The sequence below is a fragment of the Nuphar pumila genome, chromosome 4, assembly GCF_984573655.1.
Source record: "Nuphar pumila chromosome 4, dmNupPumi1.hap1.1, whole genome shotgun sequence".
NCBI classification, from domain to species: domain Eukaryota; kingdom Viridiplantae; phylum Streptophyta; class Magnoliopsida; order Nymphaeales; family Nymphaeaceae; genus Nuphar; species Nuphar pumila.
The window spans coordinates 17,839,882-17,855,701 of NC_143252.1; the positions used below are offsets into that span (position 1 = coordinate 17,839,882).

General features: G+C 40.6%; 2 protein-coding genes across 2 annotated transcripts; both read right to left on the minus strand.

Annotated features, from left to right (window-relative positions):
* Positions 1-2,383: 2,383 nt before the first annotated feature.
* On the minus strand, positions 2,384-6,874 carry LOC149839544 (protein PMR5-like). Its single transcript, XM_090004891.1, has 5 exons — positions 6,504-6,874; positions 6,253-6,424; positions 5,981-6,159; positions 5,696-5,854; positions 2,384-2,909 (listed from the first exon to the last, which is right to left on the minus strand). Exons 1-5 carry the CDS (start codon positions 6,872-6,874, stop codon positions 2,588-2,590), a joined length of 1,203 nt encoding a protein of 400 aa, XP_089861017.1. The 3' UTR covers positions 2,384-2,587.
* A 4,922-nt stretch (positions 6,875-11,796) lies between these two features.
* LOC149839545 (uncharacterized) lies at positions 11,797-13,356 on the minus strand. Its single transcript, XM_090004172.1, has 2 exons — positions 13,126-13,356; positions 11,797-12,006 (listed from the first exon to the last, which is right to left on the minus strand). Exons 1-2 carry the CDS (start codon positions 13,345-13,347, stop codon positions 11,920-11,922), a joined length of 309 nt encoding a protein of 102 aa, XP_089860298.1. The 5' UTR covers positions 13,348-13,356; the 3' UTR covers positions 11,797-11,919.
* Positions 13,357-15,820: the final 2,464 nt, after the last annotated feature.

Consider the following 15,820-nt stretch of genomic DNA (forward strand, 5'->3'; position numbering starts at 1 on the left):
CAAGAATTCAGGGAAATAAAATAAATAACAGAGGGAGATCAAGACGTTAACTTTCCAATGCTACCAAGATCACGTCGATCTGATGGACGGTTGAAAAGAAACTCCTTCTGGAACACAAACTATTTGGTTGCAGTAGTCTACAGAACAATTTTTTATTCCTATTTTGGATTTCAGAAATGAGAACCCTATAGGGGTTTTCGGTTATGAGTCAAAATAAGAAAGTTTGAGACTTGTATCTCATCTTTTCAATGGCTATGAAATGTGGGGTTTCAATGTCGGCATATATAAATATGAGAACAAATGTTGTTCTATAGATTTTTGAAGAAATTTGCATAGAAGTTGCAAAATTCACACATGAGAAGAGTAAAAAGGTCTTAAAAAATGAAAACCTGCATAATTATTCCTTGGGTGAATTTGATAAATTATAGGGCATTTTTTAAAAAACGTTATTTTTGTCTGATCATTTTTAGTAAATAAATTTAGATGCCGAATGGGCCCAACTAAATCCTGTCCATATCTCAGCCGCCACCCAGCCTTTGAATGCAATGTTTGAAATAAGAATTGATTTCACCCCACTTCAATAGATACCATGTTGCTCACTATTGTCAGTATCAGTACGTCCCTGAATTGTTGGTCAACGACATCAGCCGGTACCGATACTCAAGTGAATCATTTTGTATCGACCAAAAAAATATTATGTGTCAATCAGAACGTGACACATGTTTAAACTATTTTAAAAATATTTTAAAAATACAAATAAAATTAAAATTAAAATTAAAATTAAAATTAAAATTAAAATTAAAATTAAAATTAAAATTAAAATTAAAATTAAAATTAAAATTAAATTAAAATTAAATTAAAATTAAAATTAAAATTAAAATTAAAATTAAAAATTAATTTTAGTATTTTTTACATTTTTAAAAAAATAGCCTATTCAGGAGTGATGAGTATAGATTTTCTGCAGAAAAAAAAACGTAACGGTACCGATACTGAACATTGGTTGCTCCAGCTCCAATATGCTTGCTACCCCCATACATGTGAGGGAGGTTCTCAGACTTGACCTGTCCTAGATGTGCACAAGGTGGGTAGCATTAACATCCGTTTAGGTTGATACAAATTGTAACTCATAATCCAATTTGAGTTGACTCACTTGAACCCAACTATCATCAGATGTTGCACGACCATAATTCAACCTTGGAGAAGGCCACCAAGATATTACTGATCATTTGTTTTACACTATATTATACAATGTAAACTGTACCTTACCACTACATTAACCACCTACTGTTCATGTTCCGTTTGATAAACTTATTTTATGATTTTAAACGAGTTTTTCTAACAACCAACCTTCTTGCTGCTCAACTTGTTTCACAGCCCAAAACCCAATCCGTTCAAGCTGTAGTAGCGTCGACTCTCATATGTAGAACCCATATGGAGTAGGAGCCTCCGCCGAGCAGCGATTAATGGGTGAAAATAGACAAAAGTGCCGCTATATGTTGGGCTGCCTAACTTGCGATTATATGGGAGCTGATCTCTATTCTCTCGACCAAGACCAAGCTGGCACAGAGCCGACTTATCATGGACAGCCAACAGGGGACTAGGGGTGTCAACGGGTCGGGTTTACCTAAACCCAACCCGGACCGAACCCTATAGGGTCCGGGTACGGTGATAAATAAGAAGACTCGATTAAGACTCAGGTCCAGATCCGAAGGTCCAATTCATACATGGACCGGGGTATAGTTTGTGAAATTGTAAACCCAACCTGGGCCTGACCTGAGTTTCGATTAAGACCTGCAATTTTTCAATGTAAAACTGATAAAAAGTATTATTTTACCAGGTATGATTGGTTCATATAGTTCTTATCGGGTCCAGGTATTGTTTCTCTAATAGTAAACCCGATTAGACCTGAGTTCTGACCCAATACCATACCCGAAATCTAGTCAAAGTCTGATTCTATCTGGGTCCGAACCAAATCCGACCCGTTGACAACCCCGGGGGACCACTGCTGTATTCGACGTCCAGTGGCTCGCCTATGTCAGAGGGCAGATAAGGTGCAACGTGATTGCATACTTTTGGTGCGCTGATGCTGCATCTTATCACCTTGCAGTTGGGGTCCGCAGCTGACAGGCTGTATCCAAAAAATGATGGTGGGTAATAAGGTGCAGCAGCATACTAAGAGTGTCTGATCCTCCCTCCCTACTCCACGGCCGCTGCTGCTGTTAAAAAGTAATAAAAGGACAGCTCGCCACCACACACCAACGTCTCAAATAGCTTCTGACGTGGTAGAATGCCGTCCATTATAACTGTTAGAAGCCGATCTGCTCTTGCAGAGCAGGTACGCCATGATCATTGATTTAATGGAAAGGATGCAGAATAGCATTGAGTGCATGCAAAAGTTTCATCTTTCCATCAAGAAAAGAAAATATAGCTCCAATGTGATCGATTGGAAGAGAGAAAACAACCATATACATTGAAAAGGGATGGAAAAGGATTTGATGATACATTTGGGGAAGCATCTTAAACTTATGGATTACCAACATGAAGTTGAGAGTGAAAGCACAAATCTTTATTATGGTAGAGATCAAGATCAAAAGAATAGGGCGGTGTAGAAGAGCTGGTTCCAGGTATCAGGAAGGCCAGGGAGGCACCAGTGGCTGCAATCTGCTGACCTTGCAGGGTTAGCTCTCTGCTGCGGGCTAAGGTCACCGCTGTAGATGGAAGGATGACCGTCTTTCCTCAGTTGAGACAGTGTGGTTATGTCGAGCAGGTAGGCCGGGTTCTCCATCTCCCTGAGCACGCTCTGAATCACCCTCATCTGGTCCGGGTACACACCCGGGTAGCTCCACCCCGAGACAGGCTCCGTCTGTCCGAAACAGTTCTTCGAGATGGGGTCGTTCCATTCGCTCGGGCTACCAAACAGAAACAAGATGAATCATCATATTGTCTATGAAATTAAATCATGCATGTGAACTATTATCAACACAAGCACAGTTGAAAGCAACATCTGGCTGGGTGCTGTTTATGAGCTGTTGATGACGTGTCTCCATAAAATTTCCAGAGATGTTGATGGTGCAAGTGAACAGCGTAAAGTAAAGGCAACATTGATGGTGGTTAATGAATGGCATCGAGAAGTCCAGATTACTGCCAGATGCTCTTTCTTTTCCTTCTTTCTTATTTTTCTTAAGACAAACCATTTCTGGAGTAAGAGACTTGGATCCATTGGATTATGCTTGCCCAACCTACGGTCGACCACGAAAAACTGTAGTGCACTCCTTGCCCTAGTAAGGAGTAAGCTTGTTTCGGCTCAATGTGCAAGGGGCGGATTGCCTGTAGGACTTAACGTAGACGTCTCATCTAGCAGCCTAGGCCTCATCCCACTGTGCCAAACCCTTTTGGGGCCAGCTTACAATCTAGTATAGGGCTCCATGGCCAGTAGCTGGGATGAGAGTTGAAGATTTGAATTTAAAATCTAACTATTAAAGTGGTGGTGGTTAGGGATAATGACAAATAGAAGGAAGTTTATGAAATGATAGTTAACGGCTGATCCACTTGTGTGGCAGAACCAGTTAGTGAATGTCACCTTGTGTTGGGATGTTGCAAGTTTGAATCCCTATGGTATAGTTGTATAACTGGTAGGGGTCTGCCTAACCCCAGGTTTCTCTATAAAAAAAAGTATATGAAATGATAGTTGTTGATAAAGCCCATAAAGGAGGTGAGATTGTTTATATTTTGCAGCGAAAACGAGAATAGGTGCGTTACCCTCTCTCTTACGGGTGGGAACTGCCAATTCTGAGAATTGATGGCTTTCACTGTTTTTTTAATCCGCGAAACACCCCCTTCAGTAGAGGGAGGATAGAGGATCAGGTGCACTGATTGCATGTGAACCTGATCGCTCTTAGAGTGATGATGGAGGATGAGCAAGTGAAGCAGCACCAATTACATTACCCTCTTTCCCAAATATATAATTATTCATTATATTCTATATGTGGCAACGGCATCGTCTCCACCTGTGAGCACCGAAGGAAAAGCTGATTCATCAGTCGCCGGTCAGAGCGGGTATGACTGGCCAATCTGTTCACGGACGCGCACAAGAGCAACTGACGCCTATCTCTTGAGTGGAAACATGTGACATGGGCAAGGCAAATCTGTGTTCTGTGATAAGATCCGGGTCCCACAGTGGGACTCTGCCTACAATGGCCCCCACCACGGTCCAATGAAGCTAGCTAGCCTTTCAGATTTTAGTCCTATTCTTTTAGCACCACATCATTGGCATAAAACATAAATTTAATGCATACCAGCACAGTGGGCAATTATCACTAAATAATCAAAGCTTGTTGTTTAACTTTATCCATCCCGGTCACGGAGAGCAGATCAGGTCAGACTGTGCACCCAACATCACATTTGGATCTTGTAAGAGTGGGGCCCACGGACATTTCCGTCCAGTGAGATGTGCGTTGGAGATTGAATATAACAGATTTTCGTAAAAACTGAATGACCTGATCTGACCCGGGCAGCGCCACGTATTCACATTCTGCGGACTATCTTGCTCCGAATCGTACAAATCTGTTGTCTTGTCTCGTACCAAAGAAGACCTCATCTTCGTTTGGGGAATAGAGTCCGCACAAGAGTGGTCTGATCCAAACCGACGTTTGGTCGCCTCGAGGGGGCATGGCGTAGTGGGGTGGGTCCTAGGCCATCAGAATGGGTGATTAAAAAGGTTCGATTCTCATAAGCGTTACATTTCTTCACAGGTTGACACTCACCACAAACCCTGGATGCAAGAATCTTAGCTTGGGAGCTTTACGCCTTTGATACTCCGGCCGGGTGGCCCGATGGGCCAAGCTGACCCGATGGGCCAAGCTGACCCGACCCATCATGGTCCAAGTTTGGGCCAAGGTTTTAAGTCCGGACCTGTTAGGTACCTGGCTATAGGTTGGACCTCAGCGAGCCCACAGGCTACTGAGCCGGTCTGATGAGTCTGAATTATTAACTTTTTAATAATGGGCGGGGTTTGTTTTGGCTTGGTTTTTAATGGGTTTGGGTTTGGGTTTGAAGATAAGCTCGTTGGGCCAACAAGCCTGGGCTACCTCAATCTTAAATCTTAAAATGAATAAAAGCTTGTATGAAATTATGGGTTAACGAGAGAATAACAAATTTTCAAAAAACTAATTCTTAATTAATACAACTAATTAAGTAAATAATAATAATTAACAAATAACAAGTTCTCCTATAACTAATTAGGTAAATAATAATAGTTACCTAAATTATTATATAATAATTAATTATTAAAAAAATAATAAATATTAAATGAGTGCCATCCAGCTATGACGGGCCGGGTCAGCTTGGCCCATTGGGCTGCCGAGCCGGTTGCCCACCCCTAAATGCCTGAAAGTTACAACACCCTTATAGCCACGAGCATTAATGGGTTCGAACCCATAGGTTGAATCGATGTGGGCCCCAAAGTACTCCAAATAGTCGGGTTGCCACTTGGTGGCAGAACCGCAGAAGAAAGGCCCCGTGCATTTGGGGACGGAAACAACCATTTCCAAGGCAGACGTGAACTTTCAACGGCGACTAATTCGTCCAAGGCTTATTAATATAATAATAATAGATCATCATCATCATCATCTATTTTCTTACTACGAATCCAAAAAAAAAAAATTTTTTTGGTAGAAAGGAAAGGATGACAACTCACGTGTAATGAGTCGGGGATACGGATTGAAAGAAGACTCTCGCCGTTGTACGGTCAACGTTGGAGTCGACCCACCGAGCCCACGTCGTCAAGCCCTTCTCGAAAGCCACCAGGCGGTCCATGTCTTGGTAATACGTCCCTCCGTCTTCCATAAGATCCCACCTATCAATTTGTGTGATTTTATAAAAAAAAAATACCCATATACCCAAACAGAGTTCCACCAAACTAGATAACTAAACGCAAGTATATATTTGAAAGCTTTGGTTAGTCAATCCACTCCTTCCTTACCCTTGAAGATCTCCTTTGTGAGTCCACCAATGCCCCGAATTGAATGACAAAACGTCCACCCCTTTCCATGATTCTCCGTTTTCAGAGATAGAGTCCAATTTTAGGATCCTTTTGCCATCCACGATGTCTCTGTCCACCAGATACTGCGCTTTATAGAACGATATAGAAAGCCCATAATCCTACAACACAATCACAAGCAATACACGTTATTTGTTTAGCTTCTAATTAAGTCAGAAGCATGAAGATTTGAATGAAAGGAAAGCAGCTCTTACAAGAAACTTGAAGGTTGACAAGGGATCTCCCCTGCTCATCTGAACTCCTGCTTGGGGAGCAGCAGAGGAAAGCATACAGATCAAGGACTCCCATTGGTTGAGACCAAGAGAATCTCCCACGAACATTACCGACTTTCCTCTCATTTTCGATATGAAAAGCTTCCCATCGAACCTGCCATCAAACCGAAACGAAAGAGCTTTTAGAGTGAAACTCAAAAAAATGAGCTGAAGGAGGATAAGGGGTGGACTACCTTGGTAGATCACAGTTGGTTGGCTGCCATCTATACTTTTGGTACTGCGAATCGGGCCTTCCGAACATCTGACAATTGAACTCGGGGTCGACATAGCGGCAGTTTGAGGATCGATATATGGGATAGGAATCGTCAAGCACCCAGCTACCGGAGAAGATATCACACGCCGTTGAGTTTCGAGGCCGCGGCGGTGAGGTATGAGATGGCCTTTTCCTGTGCATCAGTTTTGTTGGGAGAAGAGCTGGTTGAACCGAATGGGCTTCAAGGAGGAAGAGGGAAAGAAGAAGCGCACAAGGCCAGAGGCGCCGGAGAGACATGATGAGAGAGAGGCAGGCGAACAGGTAAGGAAAACCGGAGCCCAAGTTTTGCATTTAAGTGAGAGAGGAGAGCCCGTGGCGGCGTGAAGGCATGTGAAGGGCCCACCCTCCACAATCATAGTTTGGCTCTACTACCACTTCTGTTTCCCTTTGCCACCATAAAAAAAAATAATAATAATTTTATATATTTTAAAAGTGCCTGGCTTATTTTTTTTTCTCTTGTTGCATTATGGTAGGACACTGCTAAGCTATGTGACTAAGACACGGCTCAAAACAGAAAAAATAATCAATAATTGCATAGACGGTACGTCTGTTTTGGTTTACGGTGAGCTTGAGCAAACCAGACTCTAGTAGGGATGGCAGTGGATCGGGGCAGCGGAGGAGGACAAGGTCTCCATCCCCCGCCCCGTTTTAAAATCTGAACCTTCGTTCTCACTTTCATCCCCGCACGGGGATGGATTTTAACCTGCACCCCTGCCTCCATCCCCGTTTCATGTCCTCTATCCCCCGGTCCAAACGGGGGATGAGGCCCGTTTCCCCTTAATTAGTCTATATTCATCCCTTAAAGGACTGAGGGCGAGGCAGGGCAAGGATGGGGCAGAGAAAAGCGTAAGTCCATCCCCGCCTCCATTCCTGCATGAGGATAGATTTTAACCTTCATCCCCGCCTCCATCCTCATTTCATGCCCTTCATCCCCGGTTCAAACGGGGCGAGGCAGGCCGGCCCGATGTCCCCCGGTCCACTGCCATCCCTAGACTCTAGCCATAGTTTTGGCTCGAGCCCAACTTATTGAGTCTTAATCCTTTGGTTTACTAAGTGGAGAGGGTTTTATGGTTGTGGGGTGTGCACCCGGGCACCGACACATCCAAGGTGTTTTAGACTCGTGATGTTGGGGGTGCGTAGAAAGACGTAAATGGACCACCCACAAAGGCTTACGTGTTGTCACATGATGCATATAGATGTCCTGGAAATTAACCCAATGCACGGGACACCCTCACCTACCATGCTTTGCTAGTTGTACATGGTTATAATATCAACCTAATTTCCCCCCTTTTCGGTTACGATATAAAAAAATATATCTCTATATGGACTAGTGCGTTCTTTAGACAGCTTTTTTCGTTAGGTCTTCAAAATCATAGTTTTAAGTAATTTTTTCTCATGTCTAACGCCTAAAATTTGTGATCTATAGATTTAGTTTAGTGAGAACCGGCTTTTGGATCGCCGGAATATGACCTGCATACAGGTTTTTTCGTGATCCAAAATCAATGGCTATAAAGGTACAAGTTTATATATCTCGTCTCAGAAAATTATTATTTTTTGTCAAAAAAACATGATTCAAGAGTCAATTCCCACTAAATTGAGCATGTTAAACACATCTAACGGTCCAGATCTATCTTAAAATAATTAAATAATTAAAAACTATGTGACAGAATAAGAAATGAAGCCTAATATGTTCAGTTCTCTATATATATAGTATATATCTATGCCTTAAATTTCTTGAATCCTCGTGTCCAAGTAAGGAAAAATCCTGGGTTAACCCGACAACCAGCCTGTCTTACATGGCCCACCTCTGAAAGTTAGGGATACACCCTTGCATCAGCAATCTGGGGTCTTCAACTCAACACCTTCACAACCCTTCAGCTGGTGGCACCGGCGAACCCCTGCAGTGGTTGATTAGGATATATATATATATCAAATGAAAGAGCGCTTCTGTACGCTAACTCTTATCTTTCTGGTTTGGATGAGCCGTTTATTTGAATCATCCCAAACATGAGTAATCTTGATACAAGGACTCAACTATAGTTTTTTTTCTTTTCTAGGTCAAGGGAAAAGTTCTCATCATGGCTGCAAAATTTTTTTATTGGCAAGCTAGGGTTAGGCAGACACCAACCATTTTTTTTTTTTTGCTTTTTTAAGAAACAAGCCCCAAACAATAATCACATTGCATTCTATATGAAGCAATGGACTGAAAACGGTTTGGAAAGTTTATCTTTTTAGATATTGAAAACATCTTAAAGAACCAAAATCGAAACGAAGGAGCGAGAACATTTGCAGGCTTCCGATTGGTAAAACTGACAGATGTAAGGCTGAGATCCAAATAACAACATGCAAGGATTTAACCTGGTTAGCATCATGGACTGACACAAGAGGTCAGTAATTGCGGTCAGAAAAGGCTCCTCATGGTTTTTGTGGAAACAAAGGATGCAGAGCGAACAAGGACGTCCCCCCCAATTGGCAAACTGTCCTTATGAGGCAACTATCAAGTGTTTGACACGGTGGAAAACTCAACCTGTCTTTTCACAATATTCCGAGTAAAGAAAAGTCCAAGATATGCATGGGACTAAACTGTCCTTGGACCAAGATTTGGAGGAAAGGAAAGAGAGATGCATTATGCATGGGACTAAACTGTCCTCGGACCAATTTTGTAGTGAATGAAGCGATCCCATCGTATTCCTCCACCAAAGAGGGAGTGGAATCGAGCGCACCGTTTAAGTATGCAAAGTCCATGAGCCGCGAGTGGGGGAGGAGTGCGGTCACCTTCAATGCAATAATGAAAGCCGAGGCGACAAGTTGTAGTTTTGTCGTGTTTCTCACGTACATTCTCAATGCTTATTGCAGCGCGCGTGATAACGCTACGCCCCTTGGTATGAAAAGGTTAGAATGCCTTTCACTTTTATCAAATGGGTTTCATACTTTCGTTCTCCCCAAAGTCATCCTTATCTTCTCACCCTTTTTTCGGAATTTCATCGATTCATAATGGACTCCATATAGGGATGGCAGTGGACCGGGGGAAAGCGGGGCCCCGCCCCGCCTCGCCCCGTTTGGACAGGGGATGAAGGGTATGAAACGGGGATGGAGGCGGGGACCAAAGTTAAAATCCATCCCCATCCGGGGGTGGAGGCGGGGATGGACGTGCACTTTTTCCCATCCCGTCCCGTCCCAACCACTTTTCCCCGCAATATCCCCGCCCTGCCCCGCCTCATCCCCGTTTGAACCAGGGATGGAGGACATGAAACGGGGATGAAGGCGGGGGTGGAGGATAAAATCTTGAGGCGGGGCGGGGGTGGAGACCTTCTTCCCCGCCCCGCCCCACTGCCATCCCTACTCCATAGATGCGATCTACATCATTCGTCTAGTGAAGATCAACCTTTAAATTGCCAAAAATCTGACGCCTGTACAAAAGTTTCTGGTGATTCAAAAATCAATGATTGATAAAACGATAATTTTGTGATATAAAAATACAATCCAAAAGTCAATGCTTATTAAGCTATGTTTAGAAGACGAAGATGTGTGGAGATGAGAGTAGAAACGGTATCTAATTAAAGCTTAATTAATCCTACCTAACCTCACATGTGCTTAGGAACAGTGTTTTGTCAAATGAAAATGTTGTTGACAGTAGAGATGAGTCGTTTTCAATTATATATATTGTTATTGTTGACAACTCCAACCTCATCTTCCGTTTTCAGCTCACTCCCGTCACCCTTCTCATGTCTTTTGCTTTTTTTTAGCACTGGCTCTCAAACAGGAGTCAGGAGTCAGATCAGTTGCAATGTGATTGCACAAAAATTTGTACATTAATCCCTCGATTGCCCTCCATCAGGTGCAATATGATTGCACAAAAATTTGTACATTAAGCACTCGATTGCCCTCCATCAGGTGCTTAACGCACAAATATTTGTGCCATCATATTGCACCTGATCTTTCAACCTCAAACAGAACCTTAAATTGATCTTGTTGAATTCATTACAGAGTCAGATTTGATCAAACAACATGCTTCATAAGCAAGGGCGGAGCCAAGAATCTAAACTATGGTGGACACAAACCCCTCTATTGATGAGGAATTTTGGGTCCCCAAGTAACAATATGATCAGGTCTGCTTGGGTTCATGTCTGAATTGGTGTAAACAAATATGAATGGATCCAAAATATAATCTAGTAAAACCTTATCCATCTTTTACATTTTACACATGATAACAATAGATTTTACCCAATTTCAGTGCATCCAGTACCACAAAAACACAATTCATAACTAAATCTAGAACAGGCCTCAGTGTGATATTCAATTTGGATCTCAATATTAAAGCACACTAACTCTTCAAATTTCAGACATAGTTTGGAGTCATTCTGATCCTACTTAAATTTATTTTTTTTTCATCCCAACTTTAGGGTACAGGGAAATAGAGAATTAACTGCCAATAGGCTGGCTTTTATTCAATCAGACCTGGCACAAGCCTAGTCTCAAATTAGTGATGAAAACGAATCACACACATCCAAACCTGTCCGTCCAGAACAATGTCCAATTTAAAGCACCCATACAAGGCCTGCCTGAGCCTTAAAAAAACTGCAACTTTAAGGGATATATTCAGTCTGAGACCATGTCTAACTAACTGTGAGCTATGTCCAAGGTTATGAGCACTCAAACCAGGTCCAAGTTTATATATATATATATATATATATATATATATATATATATATATATATATATATAAAGAGAGAGAGAGAGAGGGTGCACTACAACAAAGCAGTAGATTAGCGACGACCACATTCCGTCGCGAATCTGTCGCTAACCATGTTAGCGACGGATTAGCGACAACGAGGCGACAGTATGCTTACGTCGCGAATATTTCGACGCTAACTGGCGACGGAATAATTCCGTCGCCAGGTCCGTCGCTAATTGCGACGAAATAACGAGCGCTATATTCCGTCGCCAATCCGCCGGTACTAAACGGCGACCACGGCTTCGCGACGGATTTAATTCCGTCGCTATGCCGTCGCTAGATTAATATGAATAGCGACGGATGGTTCCGTCGCTAAGCCGTCGCTAGATTCATATGAATAGCGACGGAATCATCCATCGCAAACACGAAAAAAAATCAAAAAAAAATTATTTAAAAATTAATTACCGAGAACTGTACAATTTCTATTTCCTGTACAATTTATATTTCCTGTAAATAAAAAACAAACCACACAAAAAAATTCATATAACAAGTATCTATAATAATTAATCGTTCCACCTTAAAATTAAGAAGTTTAATTATTTACAATTCAACAATTACAATTAGGAAAAATAAAAAAATAGAACTTCTTCAACACAGTCCTCTAATCATCGCCAAGATTTTGTGCGTCTTCTTGTTCATTGTCTTTATCTGTCCCTTCAGCTCCACTACCCTGATTATCGCTAGCAGCCTACACAAGAAAAAAACAGTCAGTATTGATAAACAAAATATAATAAAATAAATTACATACTATATGTGATTCTATCATGTGCTCATGTGTGATCTAAGGCAATAAAAAAACTCTATATGTGATTCTATCATGCTCATATGTGTGCTAAGACAGTCAAAAAATTGAATATGTGATTATAGCATGTTCATATGTGTTCTAAGGCATCTAAAAAAACTCTATATGTGATTCTACCATGCTCAGATGTGCTTTAAGGCAGGCAAAAAACTATATATGTGATTAGATCATGCTCGTATGTGTGCTAAGGCAGTAAAAAAATTGAATATGTGAATATAGCATGCTCATATGTGCTCTAAGGCAGGCAAAGCCAAAAATTTTATATGTGATTCTATCATAAATGATATATAACATGTTCATATGTGTTCTAAGGCAGTTAAAAAACTCTATATGTTATTATAGCATGCTCATATGTGTGCTAAGGCAGTCAAAAAACAGAATATGTGATTATAATATGCTCATATGTGTTCTTAGGCAGTCAAAAAACTGAATATGTGATTATAGCATGCTCATATGTGTTCTAATGCAATAAAAAAAACTTTATATGTGATTCTATCATGCTCATATGTGCTCTAAGGCAGACAAAAAGTTAAATATATATATATATATATATATATATATATATATATATATATATATATATATGATTCTATCATGCTCATATGTGTGCTAAGGCAGTCAAAAAATTGAATATGTGATTATAGCATGTTCATATGTGTTCTAAGGCATATAAAAAAACTCTATATGTGATTCTACCATGCTCAGATGTGCTTTAAGGCAGGCAAAAAACTATATATGTGATTCGATCATGCTCGTATGTGTGCTAAGGCAGTAAAAAAATTGAATATGTGAATAAAGCATGCTCATATGTGCTCTAAGGCAGGCAAAGCAACTTTATATGTGATTCTATCATGCTCATATGTGTGCTAAGGCAGTAAAAAAATTGAATATGTGATTATAGCATGTTCATATGTGTTCTAAGGCATCTAGAAAAACTCTATATGTGATTCTACCATGCTCAGATGTGCTTTAAGACAGTCAAAAAAACTATATATGTGATTATACCTGAGAGGGACCTGGAATCGAAGATCCCCTATCCTGAACAGCGGCCTTGATCTCATTTCGGAGAAAGGGGGCGACGGTGTATTGGAAGTAGTTATTCAGTGATTCATTAATGATCTCGCGTACATCATCACCGGAAAGAATAGTCGGCTGCTTGGAGCTTATGTCGGCACAAGAAGTCGGTGAGCCGTAACTGAAAGAACCAATAACTGGTGAAGTGTTCATATTACTCCCAAACCCGAACACGCGACCTTTTTTGGGTTCACCTGCTGCAGTCACCCATGCTGTAGGATCAAATGATAGATGCTGAGTAGCGTCTTCGCCATATCGCTCTACCATCTGTTGCTCATATGCCTCCTACAAAATAATGTTTAAAGTATTCATTAATAATTAATGATAACATTATGATAACTTGTATATATATTGCAATGATTATTAATAGAATTAATACATACCGTTGTCGTTCTCGCCTTCTCTGATACGAAGACTCCCGTGGTCTTCCGTTTATGTGTTTCTACAAACACATCCTTATATGGTACACTGCCTCCTTTTTCTGCTTCCTGCGAAGTTAAATGACAAAAGATTTAGTACACAAGTTTGCAACAATACTTATAAAATTAATATTATATATTGATGAGTTACCATTTTCTTTAGGTGACTCCCAAATGTCTTAGATCCACCTGTGTGTAGATGGGCTTCGGGCATCTTCGATCGATTTTGTGAAGCCCTCGCAGAGCGATTTTTAAATGCATCTCCCACCCACTTATCGCACATTTCATCCCAGTAATCTCTCCTGATAGTAATAGGACCATGGCCCTTCCACAGTAATGGATCATCTACTACGCCAGATGCTTTTTTTGCTGCAGTCTTCATAGTGTGTAGCATGTCTGCAAATCGATTGGCAGCCACCTTCTGCCACACCTTCCTTGCATCATTTTCTTCCACCGTAGTTGCAAAGCGATTCGAAGCCTACAAATATTTTCAGAAAGTTAGTAGACATTGCTTAAATAAATTAAATATGAAACACATTAACTATGAGGAACAACTGTATACCATGAATGATGACCACAATCTGTCTAACACCTCCTTTGGGTACTCTTTTCATTGAGCAACTGGTCTTGGTAGATGTTGAAGAAGTGAATTCCTAATCTCCCGTACTACTTCTTGTGGCTCAAACCTCGTGCTGCACATGAATTGTTACACAGTAAATATGAATATAAAATATTTAAAAGATATGCAATAATTGAAAACAAAATACTTACGGTCGATTATCGATATACACTATTCGAATGAGTCTTCTTGTGCCAGCCTGAGAAGACCCTGTTTCCTGTGTTGGCTGTTGACTTGTGCGATCAACTGATGTAGGTGGGTCGTGTACAGGCGCAACATCATCAATAAAAAAATACATTAGAAATTCTCAGAATGTGCATTTGAACTAATCAAGCATCTAATTAGTTATATGATATACCTATCACAGGAGCCCGTGAAGATGAAGGTTGAGCCTGGCTACTACTGGATGAGCGACCACTATAACCTCCATGAACCATATTCTAACAAATAACATATGTCATACAATACATTCAAATAATTCACATCAAGTATTATAATGCATTCAAGTCATTCACATCAAGCATTGCAATGCATTCAAATAATTCAAATCATTGACATCAAGTATTGCACTAATTCAAATCATTCGTTAATTGCATAAATTATAATACATTCACATCAAGTATTACAATACATTCAAATAAAATTTTTAATCATTCACACCAAGTATTGCAATACAACTCACATCAAGTATTACAATGCATTTAAATAGAGGTTTGTAGTATAAGATTTTGCTCACTAGCTTGAGAATTCTTCCTCGTCACTAGTTTGACTTTCTTCTTCTTCTTCTTCTTCATTGTTTGCCCATCCACTTGGTACATCATTTGGATCACATTCCTCTATGAATGTTTCATCAGCCAATGGAGATATGACATGCATGTCATGCGCAACATCGTGACCATAAGCGAAGTCACAGACATCATCTGATTGATAATAATCACTGTCTTCAGCTAACTCATCTTCCTGTAACTGATCATACTCGGGGTATAGTTTGGATTTCACCTTTCAAACTACCCACCATTCATTTCTATCTGACTTTTTTATACTCGGATATGAAGTATAATAAACTTGTTGAGCTTGCGAGGCTAATATGAATGGTTCATATGTTCCAAACCTGGATTTATGATTCACCTCCACAATGCCTGAAGCTTTGTCGAGTCTTGTTGCAGTTGGATCAAACCAATGACACTTGAATACCGTAACCCTGTTATTCATGCCTAAGTTGACCATAACTTTCGCACGATAGAAATTTTGTGGCAATTTCTCATCTTTAGGCAACATACTCTTCACAATCATGCACAAACGGTCAAAACATGATTGACTCAAATTATACTCGGACTTCAAATTCATTAGTTGAAGAACTGCAGACAAGATAGTGTGACTCTCACAACCGTTCAAAAGTGGCTCATCAGCATCTTTAAGTAAATCATAAAATCTACTAGCTGCATCGTTTGGTAATTCTTCATCTACAACAGTTCTTACATCACTAGAACTCATAGCAGAACCCAGTTCTGTTCCTGCAGCATCAAATATCAAATTCGTATATGGATTATCGTGCACCACATTCACCCGTGCATCAAAATCGTTTCTA

What these genes read in the sequence shown, in the direction of transcription:
- LOC149839544 (XM_090004891.1), bottom strand. Translation starts at nt 6,874, where the DNA reads ATGCAAAACTTGGGCTCCGGTTTTCCTTACCTGTTCGCCTGCCTCTCT. An exon ending in TGTCAACCTTCAAGTTTCTT is followed by an intron (nt 6,160 to 6,252) that starts GTAAGAGCTGCT and finishes ATTGTGTTGTAG; the next exon opens with GATTATGGGCTTTCTATATC. An exon ending in GTATCCCCGACTCATTACAC is followed by an intron (nt 2,910 to 5,695) that starts GTGAGTTGTCAT and finishes TCTGTTTGGTAG; the next exon opens with CCCGAGCGAATGGAACGACC.
- LOC149839545 (XM_090004172.1), bottom strand. Translation starts at nt 13,347, where the DNA reads ATGAACACTTCACCAGTTATTGGTTCTTTCAGTTACGGCTCACCGACT. An exon ending in CGATTCCAGGTCCCTCTCAG is followed by an intron (nt 12,007 to 13,125) that starts GTATAATCACAT and finishes TTTCTTGTGTAG; the next exon opens with GCTGCTAGCGATAATCAGGG.